Source organism: Homarus americanus, unplaced genomic scaffold, assembly GCF_018991925.1.
Source record: "Homarus americanus isolate GMGI-L3 unplaced genomic scaffold, GMGI_Hamer_2.0 scaffold32929, whole genome shotgun sequence".
Lineage (NCBI taxonomy): Eukaryota > Metazoa > Arthropoda > Malacostraca > Decapoda > Nephropidae > Homarus > Homarus americanus.
The window spans coordinates 14,347,196-14,368,574 of NW_024737097.1; the positions used below are offsets into that span (position 1 = coordinate 14,347,196).

General features: G+C 42.1%; 1 protein-coding gene across 1 annotated transcript in view; it reads left to right on the forward strand.

Moving 5' to 3' along the window:
• The first annotated feature begins 5,803 nt into the window (after positions 1–5,803).
• LOC121873121 (piggyBac transposable element-derived protein 1-like) overlaps positions 5,804–21,379 on the forward strand; it is a 29,743-nt gene continuing 14,167 nt past the window's right edge. Inside the window, exon 1 of the mRNA XM_042376435.1 lies at positions 5,804–6,604. Coding sequence (XP_042232369.1) covers positions 5,804–6,604 — 801 coding nt within the window. The remainder of the gene's footprint in view (positions 6,605–21,379) is intronic.

Genomic DNA, 21,379 nt, shown 5'->3' on the forward strand with positions numbered 1-21,379 from the left:
CCTTAACTGTAACGTGTATTGTCCCACAAATACTGACCCATGCCGACAAAAGACACATTAACACGTTTACATAAATTTTCAAGCACGCATACATCTATATCAATGGGCGCATTTGCCACACATTTTCACACGGACACTCCTTAAAACAAACACACACACACCCTCACTCGTTAACCACTACTTTATACACCAGGATTGTGGATTACTGAGACGAACAAAGAACTTAATTTTGGAGTGAATTTTACACAAGGTTTTGTTTCTTAAAAACATTAGTGGCAAGACTGGTGTACAAGTTTGCCTAATCTGAGAACAGTAATTCAGTCACTGAGGGAGCTATTATTGATCACCGCCACACAGAATTGAGGTTTATGGAAAAGAGGAGATAATAAAATTGGTCATATTCATTAGTGTTATATTATAAATTGAAAAAAAATTAATGTGGGCAAGCACATTTCGGATAAACTCAGAATATCCTCAAGGACTCTTGATTCAATGTAGTGTTACAGAGTTCACGATGTATGATACAGTATGTTGACAACGAACTGAAGTTCTCCTGCCATTGTGAGAAGGTGAATCAAATAACTAAACTCGTAGTTCTTGTAAGAATGTCGTAATCCCCTTCAAGAGTGAGGTTCTTCCCTGTCTGGAGTACTGTCACCCCGTCTGGTCCCCGAGATTTACTAGAGACTCAGTTGATTGAAAATGTCCGAAGAAGGGTCGCCAGACTGGTGCCTGCACTAAGGCACTTGCTACCGAGAGAGATTAGAGGGCCTGCAACTGCCTAGCTTATACTATAAACGGGCAAGGGGTGATCTAATTGAAGCTTATAAACATCTCAGAGGGCACTACTCACCCGGGTGTCCATACCCAGGAGCTGGCGGACGCCCGTCCTACTAGGGATCGCACCTCAAGGTTGATGACGCCACAAGTTCAGAAAATTGTGAGGGCAAGCTTTTATCGGGGTGAGAATTGTAAACTTCTGGAACAATCTACCAGAGAGATCTACCAGAGAGTGTTATGACGGTACCGAGTGTGAGCTCTTTCAAGACTAGGCTTGACCAACACTGGCATAGGTACAGATACATCCAGGAGACAGTACATGCGCAGTACTTGCCAACACTGCGTAACAGTGACATGACCGACCGTCCAAGTGGCAAACGAGCCGATTAGTGGCGAAGAGGTTAAAAGTAAAAAAAGTAAATGTATACGGTGTAGGGTATATGCGACCAAGGAAATTTCAAAACTTAGACTAACATTACAAACTGTTGCATTGTTCAAGTATTTTCATGCAAGAAAATTATACGGAAATTTTATACTTGGTGTTAATGATATTCTCTCTTTCCACGTCCTTCTCTTTTAAATGGGAAAACACTGTTTTTGGCTTAAAGTGAACTTACATAGGGGATAATATCGTTACGAATCCCCCATTTGATGCTTACCAACTTCCACCGCTGGTTATCAGCTGCCCTTCCACCTAAGTCTCAAACTAGATTTGTTTCTAGAGCTAATATCATTACATTTATCAATGCAGATTTGTGCAGCATCTCCAAATTGGGAGGTAGAAACTTGATTAAGTTAAATCGTAATGAAACTCAGTATTTACCAATTACACTTTCCAAATTAGATGATCTTCCACCAATCACATTTCAGGACGCTATCATTCTGCCAAATTTTAAAATGTCATGGAAGCCACACATCCTCTAAACTGCTAAAGCTGCCTCCCGAAAGCTGGGAATGCTGTACAGATGCCGTAGCTACTTCACTCCTGAGCAGTTTCTTCAAGTATATAAGGGATTCATTCGTCTTAACTTCGAGTACTGCTCTCATATCTGGGGTGGCCCTTCTGTCCAACTGTCAGATAGGGTGGAATCAAAGGCCTTTCATCTTATTAACTCTCCTCCTTTAGTTGTCAATCTTTGTTCCCTTTCTCTTCGCCGCAATGTTGCTTCACTCTCTCTCTTACAGGTACTTTAACGGGCAATGTTCGGTGGATTTGGCATCCTATGTACCGCCGGCAAGGCCGTGGGCTCGTAACACACGTCTTGCCCGCGGTGCCTACTGTTTCTCTGTGGATGTCGGTCACACTAGAATAACCCGTTACAGTACAATGTACATCCTTCTTTCCTCACACAGCCAAACTGTGGAATGCTCTGCCTTCTTCTGTGTTTCCACACTCATATAATGTCTCATTTTAAAAAGCTGGTTTTCCGGCATCTTCGTGGTGTATTAATATAACCTTTTCCTTTTCGATTTTTAATTTCTTTCTACTCTTATTTTTTTTGGCCCCCTAGGCCCAGTTGTGGGTCGATGACCTGTGCCTGGCTGGGCTATTCCTCGTAAAAAAAAAAGGCCGTATGTACAGAAGCAGTAAATATATCACAGGCTCTCCCGCCAGTCCCCGTTAATTTCCCGACGATCAGCATCATTCTACAGACAAAACAACAGGCAGGTAGATTTCCACCAAGTCACAGAAACACACTTGTGCACTGTAGTCTCTTTAATACTATATCTTCACAACAATGTTCTTACAGCTGGACTTCTTACTTCGAATATAATTCAGTCAGCACATTACCAGTGTACAATTCCTTAGTCTTTTCACTTTATATAGCTCACAAAAAATCCACAATACTTGAACAACAATTATCTTGAGCTGTCACTCGACTTGTACTTCACACACTTTTTTTTAATTGTAAAGTCTTTGATCAAGTCTTCAAAACTAATCTGCCGTAACAAATCTGCTTCTATGCTTAGCAGAGACAAGGCATCCAACCTCTTGTAGTGGTTACTCTCCCCTACAACAGCCTAGCCGTATCCCATAGCAACGGAGTTCTGCCAAAGCCTCGTCGCCTAGAGTCGCGCCAAGTTTCTCTGACCACGCTAAACATGGGGGGAGGGGGGGTCGACACCGGCAACTTGTACTTCCGTTCCATGTAATAGCTCCCATTCTCGCCGTGTAGAGGCATTCAACCTGGAGGCCAGCAACACGCAACACCTCCTCTAACGAAGCTCCTGCACAGCAGCACGCTACTCACCCAACGTGTCTTTTGAGCAAGCTTCTTACCACACGGCATCTCCCTAGCACTGCACTGTACTTACAATATACGTATAAAGAAATGCAATTGTGAGTTTCTCTCCTACCTCGTCCTGAGTCTGGGATATCTTCTGGCCACACATTCAGTACGCAACACTCTCTTGTTGCATAGTTGTTCTGTATGGATTTTTAATATGCTTCAGCTGAGAAAACGAACGCTCAGCTGTGCAATTTGTGAGCATAAATTTTTAAAATATACGAAATTAAATTTCTACATTTGGAAAAGCACATTCAAGTTTGTCTTCTAAAATTATTTTATAAAGTTCAGCGTGACTGAATCCGGTTTTTACAGTTTCAGTTGCACTGAACTTATGGCGCACATATGAGTGAAACTGCTGAAGCTCAGTAGAGAAATTAATGTCCAAGTCCTCTGGGTAAGCATCAATTAGCCTTGAGAACACTGAACATACCTCTTAGTTTCAGTAGATAATGATACAACATTTGGTACATCACTTAAAAAAAAAAAATCTGTCTGCTATTTCTGTGTACACCTCTCCTCTTCTTCTCATCTGGGTTTCGAGTTTGTCAACAATTGTGTAAAAGGTGGTGATACGAAATTTATCTCTGGGGTTCAGATTTACTTCTAATGCATCTCCGTCATTGGGTACCTTCTTTCTGATACGCTTGCGAGTTTGCGCTGCATTATAATCTACATCTGGTAGGATTTCCTTCGCGAGTGATTCAAATCTTTCAAAGTCATCTCGTAAAATGCAGAGTTGGTCAGTTAATGACGCATGCAGACCTGCACACGTTTTCAAGTTCACGTACTCACTTTGTAGAACTTTACTTGCTCTATGAAACTTTTGCAAAATCTCATCCCATATGATCAACATTAAAACAAATTCTAGCTCTTGCATCTTGTTTACAATATTGTCTGCCTCTTCTAGTGTCTCCTTTTTGTGATTCGTCTTCTGCTAGACTTTCTAAAGCTTCCAAAATCTTAAAGAAAGACTTAAGAATTGCTGCTGCTGCCACAGCATGTGCCTCCCATCTGGTAGCAGAAAGGGATTTTAACACTCTTTCATTTCCAAGACTAACTTTAAGAATTTTCCACCGGCTGGTTGAGGCTGAAAAAAAAATGTATAGAGCAACTGTACTGTTGAGAAAAAATTAACTACCACTTGACAGCAGTCAACAGCATTTCGGCCTACCAGATTTAGTGAATGGGCTGCACATGGCACATATATGGCAAACTTATTTTCTTCTAAAACTTTTTCTGCATCCCCCTATAACGCTCAGACATGTTAGCAGCGTTGTCGTAGAACCCCTACATTTTGAAAAATTTTGTTTGTAAACATGACTTAAGTACTTCAACACCTGGTTTGCCATTTCCTCACCAGAATGGCTTCCTAGTTCTAGAAGTGTTAAAAAGCGCTCAATAGGTTGCCCATCTTTTATGTATCGAAGTACAACACTTAACTGATCTATATGTGATAGATCTGGGGTCGAGTCAACTGACAAGCTAAAATAACCAGAAAAAGTCACTTCGTCAACAATGAAAGCGTGAACCTTTTGAGCCATAAGTTTGTAGTGGATCTCTCCCCTACAAACTACATCTGCATTCCAATGCGACAGTATCCTAGCAACCAAACGAGCAGCCCAGGGGGGGGGGGCGTCACCAGCTGCTACCGTATCCTAGCAACACGGGGGCGTCACCAGCTGCTACCGTATCCCAACAACAGGGGGCATCACCAGCTGCTACCGTATCCTAGCAACACGGGGATCGCCATCTGCTACGTCTTCCCTAGCAATGGAGTCAAGAAACCGGCGAGTTCCCACGGGTTTACTTCCGGCTGCTCTGTATATAAGCTCTGTCTCTCCATTGAGATTCATTCTGGCCTACGTTCCTGAACAGGCAATACCTCCTCCAAGCAAGCTCCTCGTTGTCCAGCCCTCATTCAACATGGAGGACAGCAACACGCAACATCTCTAACAAAGCTCCTGCACAGATACCTCAAGCACGCTACTCACTGAAAGTGTCTCTCACCACAAGCTTCTCACCACACGGCATATCCAGCACCAGACTGTCTTTCATATAATATATTTTATATAAGAAAACCACCACCTAGAGTTTCCATCAATCCATCCTGATTGTTAGACAACATAATATCACGAACTCTACAAGTTCAATAATTTCCTCACAAGTGGTTTTGGACAGATAAGAAGGATTTCCTTCTTATCCTAAAACATAGTTAACGAACAAAATGGGATAAATATTTTTCACCAATTTTATACGGCGGTTTTTACACCAGCCTATTAGGTTTTATCGCAAATATGATCTGGTCACTACAAGGCATAATACCTTCAGAAGAAAACCCCATTAGCGCCCATGGTCCTTTTTTTAGAACCAGAAGGATAATTCATCATATTTCTGCAACACCTGTATTTTTCTGAGATATCTTTAGTTAGTCATCAAGACTGGAGTGTCTTTCAAATATTACACCTACTGTCTGATGTATATTGGCAACACTGATGTCTCAGTTTTCAGTACAGTGTGAAAATCTTGAGGGAAAGGATACACTCAGTTTCATCTATTATTCAATCAAAATTTTTTTTGGTAAGTAGTACTTATATCCAACCCATATTTGTATATAGTATAAATGAATGTTCTAACTGTCCTATAAAGTCAAGAAAATCTTTGAAAGTAATTTTGCTCAAATATAGCATGCTCTAAAAGTTTGGTCCTAAAATAAGGACCATGGTCACTCTCCCATGGCTTTCTACCATTCAGTCAAGTCATTCTATTCAGTTCATGATGCAGTAAATTATGCAGAAGAAAATGACTCTCCTAGTGATGAAAACTTTATTGATATTGTTGAAATTCCTCCACCAGTAAATGAACTAACTGATGAAGAAGACTTTGATGATGAGATTTTAGATGGTGAGAACAGAGATCCGACCTTTATCTTGCAGGATGTGCCAGGAAGTGTTGAGCTTCATCGGTATGATAATGAAGAAGAACCAACACAACCAAAAGGAAAAAGAAAGAAAAGCTCAGATTTTTCTTGGAAAAAGACTGAGCCTAATTTTTCAAAATTTGCATCACCAACTACTGATGGAGCAGATGATAGAATGAAATCAATGAAAGATAAAGTACTTGGCAAGAGCCCAGTTGAGATTTTTGAACTTTTCCTTGACGAGGATTTACTAAGTGAAATTTGCAGAGAATCTGTCACTTATTCCACACAGAAAAATGTACATGATTTTAGTCTGTCAACAAACTGTCTGAGAAATTTCATTGGAATCCTACTTTTTTCAGGATACCTCAGACTACCAAGTGAAGGGCATTATTGGAGTGTGTCTGAAGACCTTGAAACTCCGATTATTCGAACAACAATGCCAAGAAACAGATTTCTAAGCATCAAAAGGTTTTTTCATTTTGTTGACAATGAAAATGCAGAAAACTACAAAGATGATAAAGGATTCAAAATTAGACCTCTAGCTGATGCTCTGAATCAGAAGTTCAAGCAGTTTGGAATATTCTCTAAGAGACTGTCAATAGATGAACAGATAGTAAGATACTATGGAAGAAGCTCTCTAAAACAATTTATAAGAGGTAAGCCAATAAGATTTGGTTTCAAGCAGTGGGTGCCATGTTGTGCCACTAGTGCCTATTGTTTTGGAATGGATTTATATCAAGGAAAGCAAAAAAATCCTACTTCCAATACCAAGAACGATGACAGTCTAGGTTTAAGAGTGGTTTTATCAATGACCAATCACCTAGAGAACCCCAATGATCATGAAATTTATGTTGATAACTTTTTCTCAAGTTATAACCTATTTGTACAAATGAAATCCTTAAGAATCAGAATCACGGGTACAGTACGTTCAAACAGAACATCCAGATGTCCCCTGAAGGATGACAAATCCCTGAAAAAGAAAAATCGTGGATCCTATGACTACAAATTTGAAGAAAAGGAAGAACTCTTTTTTTTTAAATGGCATGACAACAGCGTTTTCACAATTGCAAGCAATCATCAGTCTGCCACCCCTGTTGGAAATGCTAAAAGATGGTCAACCAGCCATGGAAAGAAAATATTTGTTCCTCAGCCATTTCTCATATCCCAGTATAACAAATATATGGGAGGAGTGGACCACTTAGACTGGCTTATCCAAAGGTATCGCATCTCTGTTAGATCTAAGAAGTGGTACTTTAGTCTATTCACAAATTTCCTTGATACTGTAATGGTTAATTCCTGGATTGTATATTGTTTTGCAAATGGAAATACTTTGACATTACTAGATTTCAAGAGGTCAGTTACAAAAGCTTATTTGCAGTTATCCTCAGATTCTGATCCCAAAAATTCTGGACGGCCAAAGGTATTTTCTTCAAAAGTAATACCAGAAATTAGATTTTCTACTATTGGACATATTCTTGATAGAACAGAGGGAGGGAAACAAAGAAAATGTGCCTTTTGCAAAAAAAAAAGTTTCAAAACAATGTGTAAAATGTGATGTTGGTCTTCATATGGGTGAATGTTTCAACAAATGGCATTCGAAGTAATCTGTATTTAGATTGTTCAGAAAAAAAAATTACATTTTATTCTTTTTTTTCAAGTAATATGCATTTCATTTGGATTAATAAATAAATAAAAGAGTGCTTTTTTATTTTTATTTTCCTTTTTGAAATCAAGTATTCTACTTTAAAAAAACCTGTTTTTTGAACAAAAGTACCCCCCATATGCCCATGGTCCTAAAAAAAGGACCAAACTAAAAATGTATTTTTTTCTTAGAATATTGTAATAAATTTTTTTTTATATATTTAGTATCAAATAAAGTTGTACAAAAAATGATTTTTGGTAATAAATTAAAGAAAAAAAATTTGGGCACTAATGGGTGGTTAATCCTGCCCTGCACAACACCCATTGTGCAACATAGTAAATATACATATATGGTTCACATATCCATCATCTATTATGACACATTATAAATGTCAAAATCTAAATTTATGAGGAAGAACACAGTTATCCCATAACCTCCATATTAAGTTGGTCATTCCAGCTTACCTTGTTTAATGTAAATAATCCCGTTCTTAGTGTCGTGGTCGTTTAAGGAGTGCCTAAACAATTCCAACATGAGATACGATATAAAGATGAATAGAAATCATGCAAGAGTGGTTCGATTATCTGGAAATCCCAGTTAAGAAATTCGCCATTCAGGAAATTTGAAAAATATTTAAAAGCACATTTGCGTGACTTTGTTACTTTTCTTTTGCTACCGCAGTATTGCACTTATTAGAGTGTTAGCTTTACTAGACTTATATACTAACTTTTGTTTCTTAAAGATTGTGTCTTAGTTTACTCTGCTCGCTGCGGGTGGTAATCATTATCTGTTTGCTAATTTACGGTTCATGTGTTGAAAATTTTGCAATAAACTCTTTACCCTTCATTTACAAATGTAGAACTAAACCTTGTTTACTTCACAAATGTCGTGTAGATCAAGACCAATTTCTCTTTCTCTGATTTTTTTATTACTTCTTGCTAATTTTTTGTAGACGAGACAAAAAAAAAATCATGCATATTATGGAAAGAAATGTATTTTCAATGAACGCATTATTCCTTCGTACTGTTGAACATTACAACAACAGTATTGGAAATAAGCATCTGATGGTTTTGTCGGTTATCCTTGGTCGAATTGCTATTGTTTACTATTATTGTATATCTGCACTGCTTAGGTTCTGTCCATTGGACACGGTAGACAGTACCAGCGGCTAACGGGCCCGATCACTGGCGAAGAGGATAAAAGTAAAAAAAAAATGTAGTCATGTATAGTACACCGTATATTATAGTACATGCGTTATCTATACAAACTGTACGTGCTAAACCAATTGCAAACTTACATGGTGATTTTACGAAATACTGTACAGTACTGTAATTATTATTATTATTATTATTATTATTATTATTATTATTATTATTATCATCATTATTATTATTATTATTATCATTATCATTATTATCATTATTATTATTATTATTATTATTATTATTATTATTATTATTATTATTATTATTATTATTATTATTATTATTATTATTATTATTATTATTATTATTATTTATTTATTTATATAAATGACCACCGTAAAGAGACTTTCATGCTCCTTAGCTTACTACAGGTTGCTTGTACAGTACATCTACGTGATACGTTTAATATCCAAAGAGGTTATAACAGGTTTCCAGAGGGTATTGTAGTACCTTTAAGAGAGCTGCAGCACTCGGAAGGCTCAGTCAGCCACGTCAATATCACAGGCGTTGCTCACTTTGCATCCGAGTAACCGAGTAAATATGATTAAAATATTGTGTATAGCCTATAGATCCATATCTTGATTGACGGAGTTAAGAAAATATCTCAAAAATTTAAGACAAACGATGAGCAGGACACGAGGATGTACGAGTATACTAGGGTCAGGAACCAAGCAAAGTCAGAACGTAGAAGGGCTGAAAAAGAGTTCCAGAGGCAGATTACAAGCAAAGTCAAATCAAACCCAAAGGCTTTCTACCGTTACGCAAAATCAAAATTAAAAACGCGTGTAGGCGTATGGGATCAGAGACTTGAAGACGGTAGTTATGCAGATTCAGATCAAGACAAGAGGTTGAACAAATTCTTTTCCTTGGTGTTCACAAGAGAGAATGCGAACAATCTTCCTGCGTTTGAGAAAAGACACAGCTCTGACCCACAATGTGTTCTCAGAAGAGGGTATAAGAAATCAATTGTCAAAGCTAAAGGTTCATAAGAGTGAGTCTGGCCAACATAGTGTGTAAAGTACTATAAAGCATTACAAGAGATGCCATGTTAGAACATCTACTACGAAACAACAAAATAGAGGACTGCCAATGCGGGTTTATGACGGGACGCTTGTGCTTAACACAATTACTCAGGTGCTGGATGTTTGGACTTAAATTCTGGAACAGAGTGATAATAACGACAACCTCAGCTCCCCAGAAATTTCGTTGAAATCTGACCAATATCATGGGTATTTTGAGGCCATTTTGAGGCCATTTTGAAGCCATGTGCACTTGATATTAGGAAGTATTCTGAGGTCATTAGTAATTACTTTTTACTATACAAAATGCCTGAGTACAATACTGCATTAAAGAAAAAGTATTGGAATTTTCTGATGAAAAGGAGGGGTCCAAACCCCCCAGGACCCCCCCCTGGATCCGCCCTTGCACAGGGCAGTGTAATGGGCCCGTTGATGTTTGTTTGTTTCATTAATGACATGCCAGAAGCTATACACTCCTCCATACAAATGTTTGCGGACGATACCAAGTTATTCAGGGAAATTAAGAACCAAACAGACTGTGAAGATCTACAGAAAGATCTTTATCAGATTCAAGAGTGGTCAAAGAAATGGCTGCTAAGATTCAATGCCACGAAGTGTGAGAGTATGCACATATGTCGTACCAACAGTAAGGAAGCGTATATTTTATGTCCCAACAGGACGCAGAAACTGCAATGATAGAGACCAAATGTGAAAAAAACCTGGGTGTGTTACTGTGTATATCGACAACGAACTGAAGTTCTCGGGCTACAGTGAGAAGAAGGTGAATCAAGCAATAAACTAGTAAGTCTGAAAAGAAGGTTGTTCAGATATTTAAAAGGTCCAGCGTTCTTCAAAAGTATGGTGCCTCCCCGTCATAGGACTATCACCCCGTCTAGTCCCCGGGACTGTCAGTTGATTGAAAATTTCCAAAGGAGGGCCATCAGAATGCATGGCGCCTGCACTAACAACACCTCAGTTACCCAGAGAGACTTGAACAGCTGCAACTGCCTAGATTATACTATAGACGGGCAAAGGGTGATCTAATCGAAGTTTATAAACATCTCAGAGGGCACTACTCAGTCGAGTGTCCAAACCTGGAGCTGACAGACGCTCGCCCTATACAAGGGATCGCAGTTCAGGGTTGAAGAAGCTACAAGTCCAGAAAACTATGAGGGCAAACTCTTGGAGAAATCTCCCGGACAGTGTTGTGACGGCACTGAGTGTGAGCTCTTTCAAGACCAGCTTAAATTTGACCAACACTGGCGCAGGTACAGATACATTCAGAAGCCAGTTCATGCCTAGTACTTGCCAACAGTGCGTAACAGAGGCGTGACCGACCACCCAAGCGAATCACGAGCCGACCAGTGGTGAAGAGGATAAAAGTAAAGTAACGGTAAAGCACTCATGCACAAAGTTGACTGTTGTACCAGCAAGCCGAATTGGAGATGTGTGAAAATACTTTACGGTAGGTTATGTAGATTTATTAGGCTATGTTTATGCACAACCCAGATAAGAAAAAGAGTTTATGGTCAAGAAGAGTTACTCACGAATATAACGCAAGAACGCGCATGCGTGCCGTGGGTGTCAACAAATGCTGTAAGAGACTGCTCCTTAAAAGTCGTATTTCTGACGAATTCAGCGAGTCTAATAATCCCAGTCTGTGCAGAGAACTATAGTAAGACCAAGTTATCAGCACAGTGGTATCTATTATTTTGTTTAAGGTTTGGACTTTGTCATTTTTGTTTGATAAAACAGCTGGTCCTTCCACCCGGTCCCTCTGGTCGAAGATTTTCAAGTTTGCGCATGCGCAATGTGAAGTGTGACGTAGCAGTGACGTCTTTACCACTTCACCTCAAACAAGCCAGACTATCTACTTGACTGCAGTGTTGCCAACGTGCCCTATGCCCGCCGTTAAACGCTCCCGTTCGTTGGAGACGGCGGCAGTACAGTAGGTGACAGTGATGCTGAAGCCAGGGTCTCCAGCAGGAGTTACGGCTCCCCCTCGCACCTCATCTGGGGCTGTAGAGGGTGACCTCCTTCTGCCGTCGGGGTCCCCAAGTGAGCTTACATGTGGCTCAATGACCGACCCTCCGCCGTCAATGGACATAGGGGATTCCCTTCGTCTCCCTGCCCCGTCGCTCCTTCGTCGTCTCGCCTTTCCTCAGGACTTGCCTCTGAGCACACGGACGACCTGGTTCTTCCGTCACTGATCTCCACTTCAGGACTCAACACTTCGCCTCCGCCGAGGTCCTACAGCCGTAATAGTTACCACACAAATGGACGAGACGGTACTTGCTCACTCAAGTGGGCTTTCCTGCTCCCCAGAGGGAGGTGATGCTGAAGTTCAACACCATCACCCCAGAAACTCTTTGTACCCTTGGAGATCCCTATCGACGATCTTCGTCCTCTTCTCCCACAACTACTCGACATGGAGCGCCGCATCAACCCGGTCTCCAAACGTCCATCCAACGAACTCATCGGCTGGTGGGTGGGCCCCCTCCCCCCGAAGGTGAATGTAGGACCTATTCACAACTGTCCTCTCGACCGATTTATCGGAACCCCGAAAATCTGTGGTCGTTGCCAATCGTGGAAACACCGCACCTGGGAGTGCACGAGGATGGTCGCCTGCGGTTTCTGTGCAGGTCCTCACGACACAGTGGAATACAAATCGAAAATTCAGAACAAAATCCCAGTTATTCCACGGTGTGTCAATTGCTATGGCAGTCACCACGCCTGGAATGCCAACTGCCCACAGCGTCCTGGCACTCGCCTAGGGAAAACTTACCTTGTTCCACCGCCCTCGTCTCTGACGAATCCCTTGTCAACCAAACCTCACTTCTATCCACCACCGCCTCTTCCATCCACCAAGGATTTCCCATTGATCTCTCCTCTACCATCCCCCCTACCACCCATTCTTTCTCCCCTCCCTCCCTCTCCCTACCGTTCTTGGAACAAGGTCGTTGCCGGCCCTGCCACACAGTCACCACCACCTCCTGCCCACCTGGACCCTCACCGTCCCTCTCCGTCGCTACCACCACCACCTGCCCAGTGGGGCCCTCGGCAATCCTCACCGCCACCTCCAGCTCCTGTACAGGTACACCAAGTTGGTTCTATGGAAACAATCACTCTCCGTCTGGATCGCCACTCCAAGCAAATCAACCTTCTCTCTGCCCAACTTAACTCGTTTGTGGAGACAATTGCAACGGTGCAGAGGCAACATCAACTCATTCTGGACACCCTGACCCACCAGGGGCGCACTTTGCAAGCCCTGGTGACCCGTCTCCTTCCTTCTCCCGAGATGGAGGATCCATCCCTCGCTCTCCCACTCCTCCCTCTCCAATATCCTCAACAGAATTTGGTACCTCCTCCGGAGTCCTGTCTATCCCCACCGACTCTTCATCTCACACCGGAGGCCGTTCCCTCCTCTTCTTACAGTGGAACATCCAGGGACTTAGACCTCGTCGGACAGACCTCGCCCAGTTTGTGCTCTCCCATCAAGTAGATGTCTTTCTTCTTCAGGAAACCATCACAGACGATGTTACTCCACTCCGCCTCTCTGGCTATACTGTTTACACCCTGCCTCGGTACCGTGGGCAGGCTCGTGGCCTCCTCACCCTTGTGCGTAACACCATTCCATCAGTTCGTCTTCCTTCACCTGACTCACTTGGACCCCCGTCTGAATTACTTTCTGTCTCCCTTACTCTTGGTGACAGGACCCTTCGTGTAGTCAATGTTCATTTCAAGAGTGATTCTCTGGACCCCCAGGTACTTCACGATCTCCATGATGGGGTTCCCACTATTGTTCTTGGCGACTTTAATGTCCGCCATTCCACTCTTACTCCAGATTATCCCACGCCATGTACTCTTAACGGATCACATCTCTCACAGTTTCTTAATGGGGATGATGATGTTCGCTTTCTTTGTCCTGACGATCCTACTCGCCTCCCCCATAGTTTCCTTGATGTTGGCTTACTATTGAACGGTCATACCTCCTTTCATCCTACCGTCTGCACCGAGCCTGCTCTGTATAGTGACCATCTTGCCGTTACTACCCATCTCAGGCTCTCCTTCTCTGCCCCTACATCAGCTCCTTATCGATCCCCTCGCCTTCGTCTCACACAAGATGCTGTTCCTTCCTTTACCCAATACCTTTCTACCTGGGAGGATTCCTATGTTGTCCTTCAGTCCCTTGACTCTTACAGCGCTGATTTTGTTGATGCCGTGTATGACTCTGTCAATCGCGCTGCCCCTCCACGCCTTCCCCGTCACCCCAGAAGTGCCTACAACTACTGGTATCGTATCCCTGCCATGAGACATCTCCGGCAGGTAACCCGTGATCTTCATTCTGCTATACGGAGGTCTCGCTCTCCAGAGGACTGGGAAGACTTAAAATACTGGTGCTCCTTTGCAACTCAGGAGCGTCGTCGGATTCGTGAGGCCTACTGGCTATCCTTCATGGGGTCTCTATCGTTCCAGTCGTCACCCTCCTATGTATAGAATCGGATTAATGCTATACGGGGTACTCGACGGAGGCCTCCTCCCCACCCTGACCCCGCCTCCCTTGCCTGCTCTTTAATGGAGGACTGGGCACGAGCTTCCTCCCCTGAGGCACTTCCAGATCCAATGCAGGAGGCAGTGCAGGCCCGCATCGATGCGTCTGAGCCTGTTGTTCGTGCTGCTCTTACCTCCCCTGCCCCCACTGATCATCCCATCACACAGTTCGAGCTTGACAGTGCTCGTCGCTCTAGAAAAGACACCTCTCCTGGGGATGATCAGATAACCTACTTCGTCTTCAACGCCTGTACTAATATTCCTAACGGCCCCTTGCTCGCTCTCTTCAATATGTCTTATGAACATGGGGTTCTCCCGTTTAACTGGAAAAATGCCACTATTATCCCCTTCCCTAAGCCGAGAGATCCTGGGAAATATCGACCCATTAGTCTTACCTCCCGTGTTTGCAAGATGGTGGAGAGGATACCCCCATCGTCGCCTTCTTCACATCATAGGCGGCTTCCACAACTCCCTCAATGGTTTCGTACAACATCGCAGCACAGCACACTCCATTGCTTCCTTTTATTGCAATCAGACCGCCCGCGTCTCTGTCTTCCTTGATATCAAGGGAGTCTTTGATACGGCTCAGCCTGCCCTCATTTTAGCTGAACTTGCGCGGTCAGGGGTTAAAGGGAGACTTCTTCGATGCATCGCCTCTTACCTCACTGGACGTCAGGCCCGGGTTCGCGTTGAAGGCTCTATATCTCCTGTTTAAGAAATGAACCTCGGCACCCCTCAAGGTGGAGTCTTGAGTCCCACCTTATTTAACACTCTCATGCACTCCATTGCATCTCTCCCGTGGCCGACAGAAGTTGTCCGCTCAGGATATGCCGACGATGTCCTCCTCCAAACCCCTGATTACCTCAGCATGCAGGAAGGTCTTGGTCTGGTCTCCAGAGAGTGTGGTTCACTTGGTTTCCTTCTTTCAACTGCGAAAACAAAAGCCATGTGGCACGGTCGTGTTGTACCGCCCCCTTCCTCTTATCAGGAACGCCCTTGGACTGGGTTAATAAGACAAGATACTTGGGTGTGTATGTAACTCGCACACGTTTTCAGATCCCTGAAATCGGCTATCTTCGAGACATGCTTTCGGCGTCTCTCTCCCCCCTCTACCATGTGCAGGGGTTCCCTTGGTGCCACCATCCCTGTACTTCTCACCATGTATAAGTCCTTTGTCCGTTCCTGCGTCGACTACGCCGCCCCTGCCCTTGTCAACATTAGTCGGACTGCTGTCAACCGTCTCGAAGTTATCCTGAGGAAAGCTGCTCGTATCATCCCTGGGGCCCCTCAGAGGACACTCTCTACTTCTCTATATACCGAACTTGGTCTTTCCCCCTTACAGGATCGTGTCCAGGAGTTTTACCTAAACACTACCGTTTCCATTCTACAGGATCTTCGGGGCAACTATGTCCAAGCCAACTTGACTCCTGCTGTCCGAGGCCGACCTCCTTCTAGAAGACAGTGGCGAGGGTCACTCATCCGAGCCCTTCAGGAACACGACCTCCTGCCTGATATTGTCATCTCCCCTGCTGTTGGTTTGTCTCCTTCTCCCTGGCTGAATTTTCAACCTGAAGTGATTGCCCTCGGTGGACCGCTCCCTATATCCCACGTGAGCCCTGTTATTCTCTGCAAATACCACCTCTCCAGGATCGCATACTGGTCCCCAGGTAGGGTCGTCCTCTACACTGATGGCTCTGTTGACCCCGCTACAGGTAGGGCCGGGGCTGGTGTCTACATCTCCTGTTCTGATGCCCCTGAGCCTATCAAACTTTCTCTCAGAGTTTTTGACGGAGCATCCTCCATTCAGGCTGAACTGATAGCCCTCCTTGCTGCCCTTCTCGCTGAGGAAGAAGCCGATGGTTTCTGCCCCTTGTTTGTCTGCTGCGATTCCAGGTCTGCTCTCGACGGGATCGCATTTGGATCAGGGGAAAATGAGGACCTCATCCTACGAATACGAGGGTTAACATGCACACTTCAGGATGCAGGCCGTCCTGTGACATTCCTATGGATATCCAGTCATGTCGGTATCTTGGGGAATAAGGCAGCAGATGGCCTTGCCAAGACTGGCTGTAACAAGGCCACACCTGACTACGTTATTCCTCGAACACTTTTACAGCTTAGGACCCAAATTCGGTGCAAACAGAGAGAAGCTCGGGAAGCAGCCATCCCCCTGGACTCCCCGCCCACCTGGTACGATGTCCTCCGTAAACTTCCTGACCTCTCTTATGTCTACGGGAAAGGGTCGAGGAAAAGGGACGTGATTGCTGCCCGTATCATCATTGGGTATGACTTTGCTTGGGAGATTGGTATCCCCGCCTCCCCTGAGCAACGCTCTTGTGAATTATGCAGAAGACCCGACAGCCGCACCCTTGCTCACTGCCTCCTAAGATGTCCACACACACAACGCTTCCGTGACGCCTGCTGGACCACCACTCCACGACCCCCTGACGGAGACACGATGATCCTCCCCATACTGGCCAGATATTATGTAAATAATATTGATGATGTGTTGAAGGAATATCCTTCCTTCCTTAGGCTTTAGTAAGCACCTTTATAATATTTATATATACTTGTGACACTTGCCAGATGCTTCTGGTGTTATTGTACAGGGGTACCTAGTGACAGCACTAGGATCCCGGTTCCTCTATCAAAGAATAAATATTGAAATTGAAAATTGAATATAACGCCTTCATTATTCACGGTTCAATCCATGAACTCTTTAAACCTTCATATTTTCACAAGCGAGCTTTAATGGAGAGAAATATTGTTTATTTCCCGTCTACATTAGTCTAACCCACTGCCTCCTCTTAGTGTATCAGACTATCGGGGAGTTATTATTTTACTGCAACTATTTTGTGTTGCACTGGAGGCGGAAATTTAAATAATGACAAGGAAGAAGCGAAAGGAGACATAGAGAAGGAAAAAATACAAATGAAAGAAATTGAGAGGAGAATCATCTTTGTTTTTTTTTCAAAATGAGTTCTTTTGGCAAATCAAAATCTTTTGGCACTGTACTTAATCTCTGAGTATTAGTGAAAAGGGAATGTTGTTCTTCTCCCCTATAGGAAAAAACACATTGAAATAAAGAAAAATCAGCCATGAAGTCATTCAACTTAATAAAAAAAATAGTAATTTAATTACAGTGGGTTCGCTGTACCACAAGGCTTAATATTAAAGGAGAAATGATAGACTTCACTGCTCAGCCTAAACCACTTGTAAGTTTTGTGTGTGGTAAGTAACAACACCTCGCTGACAAACAAATTATAAAATTAAATCCTTTATGTAGGAATAAGACAATTTATAAGTCACTGCAGCATGCCTCCTCCCAAAATAGCAGTTTTATAAAACATGGCTCCTATAAAATGACCACAAATTTACAAATTTCACTTTAAAAAACAACAATTGTATTGAGTCGATGACAAGCTATATTTATGCCATGTTTTATGTTGATTTATCTAAATATGACTGAAAAGTAGTTTAAAGAATACCTTTTTCGGGTGTTTAAACCTTGGCCCCATAAAATCACATTGAAGCTCCTCCCCGCGAAAGTTGTCTGGGTGTATTGCGCTAAAGTACACTACTGTACTGACTTCGTAAGTGAATAGTCCTGAGTTCGATCCCCGGGCAAGGTCAAACGCTGGGATTTTTTTTTTTTTTTTTTTACCCCATTTGTCTCTGTCTGTTCATCGGTGACTGTGAACCTGGGTATTAATCGATTTGCTGATCGTGTTCCGAAATAATGGTTTACCAGTGTAGATGGCAAGTTGTACGGTCTTTTATGGGATTATTAATCCTTAGCATTGAGTCATATACAGTTCGTTAACTTACGTTATGGTTGTTGTGTTGACGACAGCTTCTACACCTTAAACAAATTTATCCCTAGTGAGGTGGCAACAGGGCCTGCCAACCCTGAACACAAGGGGCAACCATTATAATTATAATTGTCTGAAAGTATCTGGAGATAATGTTTTTTTTTTTGTTAGTAAGATATTAAGAATTACAATTTTCTGCAGCAGGGCTGCGGCGGCAACCGTCCTAAGGTATACGAGTACACTGTACAGCAGTAGTTGTTTTGCGCCCGGGGAACCATTAATCCATCCAATTATTGTTAGGGAAGTGAGGGAGGTCGAGTGTAGTGCTGGCCACACTGCTGCCTTGTGTGTTTGCGTCGTGTTACTAGTTTAAGTACAATACACCTTTTCACATATCCGTTGAGACAATGTTACACACTATTTGACAAATTTCATAACCGAATGACAGAACACATATCGAATGACAATCTAAAATAACTGTTCGTTCATGCTAACGGAAATGATTGACATAAGTTATGAAGTTGACAGACGTGAACAATAAACCGACAGTCTACATATAGTTTGAGAATGTAACAATTGGAGAATGACATACCACCAACAGTTATTTTAGATTGTCATTCGATATATGTTCTGTTATTCGGTTATGAAATTTGTCAAATAGTTTGTAACAATGTCTCAACAGATATGTGAAAAGGTGTAATGTACAGTACATGCTTAGAAATATTGTATACGGGAATTTAGGAGGATTCACCTCAATGAACCCAAACCTAAACCTAACCAAACAAAACCTATCCTAACACGGATTATCTCAATACCTCACCTAACCTTGACATAAATAGGTCTGCACACAATCAAAAGTCCTAATGTGACCATTAATATTCACATCATATTTAACACACACGGATATGAAACTGCGGATAGAGTAAGAGGCAGGCACGGAGGGACTCACTGTGGGTGAAGCATCTCTTTAAAACTAGGCAACGTCATGCTGAATATAGACACATAAACACCTAATAATTATAGGCAATGGTGACTTTCTCCTCTGGGTCCGAATTTAAAAAGCATCTTATATTACAAAAATAATAAATCGTGATGGGAGAACGTATCTACAGTAGTTGCTGTTGCTTCCATGTACAGTATTAGTGATGTCATTCTGGCCCGCCACATAGCTAACGGGAACCAGTTAAATCCGTGTTTACATCTTCAGTTTAGGTAAAACAAATTAACGTCGGAGCATTTGAGAATCCAAGCCTCTGGACATTATATTGTTTAAAAGAAAACTTAACAGTAAATTTGAATGACCCCAACAGCACGATAGTCATATTTAAAAAAAAGGTCACAAAATTCTAATTAATGTGTTGAATCATCCATTGGACAGCGGGAATACTGGGTAACAAGCAATCTACCATACGCTTACTCAGATCAACAGGTGTGTTGATCAACGGATACACTGATTAACGGGTAAACTGATCAACAGGTAGACTGATGAACGGGTATGCTGGTGAATGCGTATGCTGATCAACGGGTATACTGATTAACGGGTTTGCTGATGAACGGATATATTAATGAACAGGTATAATGATCAACAAGTATGCTGATCAACAGGTATACTGATGAAGGGTATGCTGATGAACGGGTATGCTGATGAATGGGTATACTAATTAACGGATATATTGAATAATTGGTATGTTGATTAACAGGTATACTTATCAACGGGTATACTGGTCAACAGGTATACTTATCAACATTTTTATTGATGAACGGGTATATGCTGTATCTGTGTGCTAATCAACAGGTATATATTATAGCTAATTTCATTGGTGAACAGGTATACCTGACAACTGGTATACTACACAACAGGTATACTGGTCAACAGGTATACTGGTCAAAAGGTATACTGATTGATAGGTATGAAGCTGATGTTAATTACCTTCTTGGATGAATCGTTCTGCAGCTTAACTATGATTATCTTTTAAGACAGCAGTTAGAGGCTCCAAGGATAACGCTTATCTTTATCGAGCTGAAATAGCAAGCAGTGTTCCTCTTCACGGAAAGAATGTTTTTTTTTCTTCTTTTGCGAATGATTCCCATATTCTCTGAGTGTCGAAAGTTAGTTAGATTAAATGATTTCCATGACTGAAATGCGTAAAATGAATTGTAATTTTTTCTCTTGGTAAAATAGATAAATACCTGTTATGTCTATGACCGTATACACACAAAGGATCGGAAAATCTCCAAAAGTTAAGCAAACCAAAAACCTGTACTCTTATAAATGTTAACCCCTTTGAGTAAGATTACATTTATATTAGTCATCGTACTCATGGAATAGGTCATTGTACTCTAAAGCGTTAAGATATCTCTCTGGGCTGATTCATTTTACTTAGGGTAGTGGCAACGTACTCAAGATATGGTTAAGCAAGTAAGGGCCTGAACAGGTTCCACATCTGAAACAAATAACTCAGTAGCTTCTACATAAACAGGCATATAAATGATGAAATAATTTACCAATCTTTGGAACACGCAAAGAATGAAATGATTACTGTGCACGAGGCAGGCAATAACTCTTCAAAACTGTGTAAAAGAGGCAGATGTCCAGTAACTGCCGCTAGTGGAGTAAGAAACAAGAGCCAGGATTCTCCAAATTTGGTCCTCCTCCTTGACCACTGCCACGATATGTTTGTTAAGAGGCAACTTTTTGCTAGGCTACCACAGGAGGCGGATTCTCAAAGACTTGTAACTCGATACTTCCACACACTAAGTAGAGACGTGAGAGCGTATGCATCTGGCAGTATAGTTTAAGCTATGACATCACGATAGACAGCAAAATGATATTATAATCGCACCGTAGCTAAATGCGTTTGTCGGTATGAATGATTTGAGAATCAAGGGCCTGCCTAGTTGTATTTTTACCATTTTTTAGAGGTTTAAGTGTTTAGCAGATTATGTTACTCGATACTCAAATATTTGCAAGGTATCGTCCGTTATAGCCGGGGGTTACTTAAGGTGCGTTTTTATATCATCAGTAAGAGGAATTCTTGACGAAGGAATCCCCGAGTCTCCGTACTCGAATATTAGCAACAGGTAAATCGTTATCCGTTATTTATTGTTTGTTTTTTGATGAAAGGAAACCAAGAAAATCAAAATAATTTTAGCTTATAT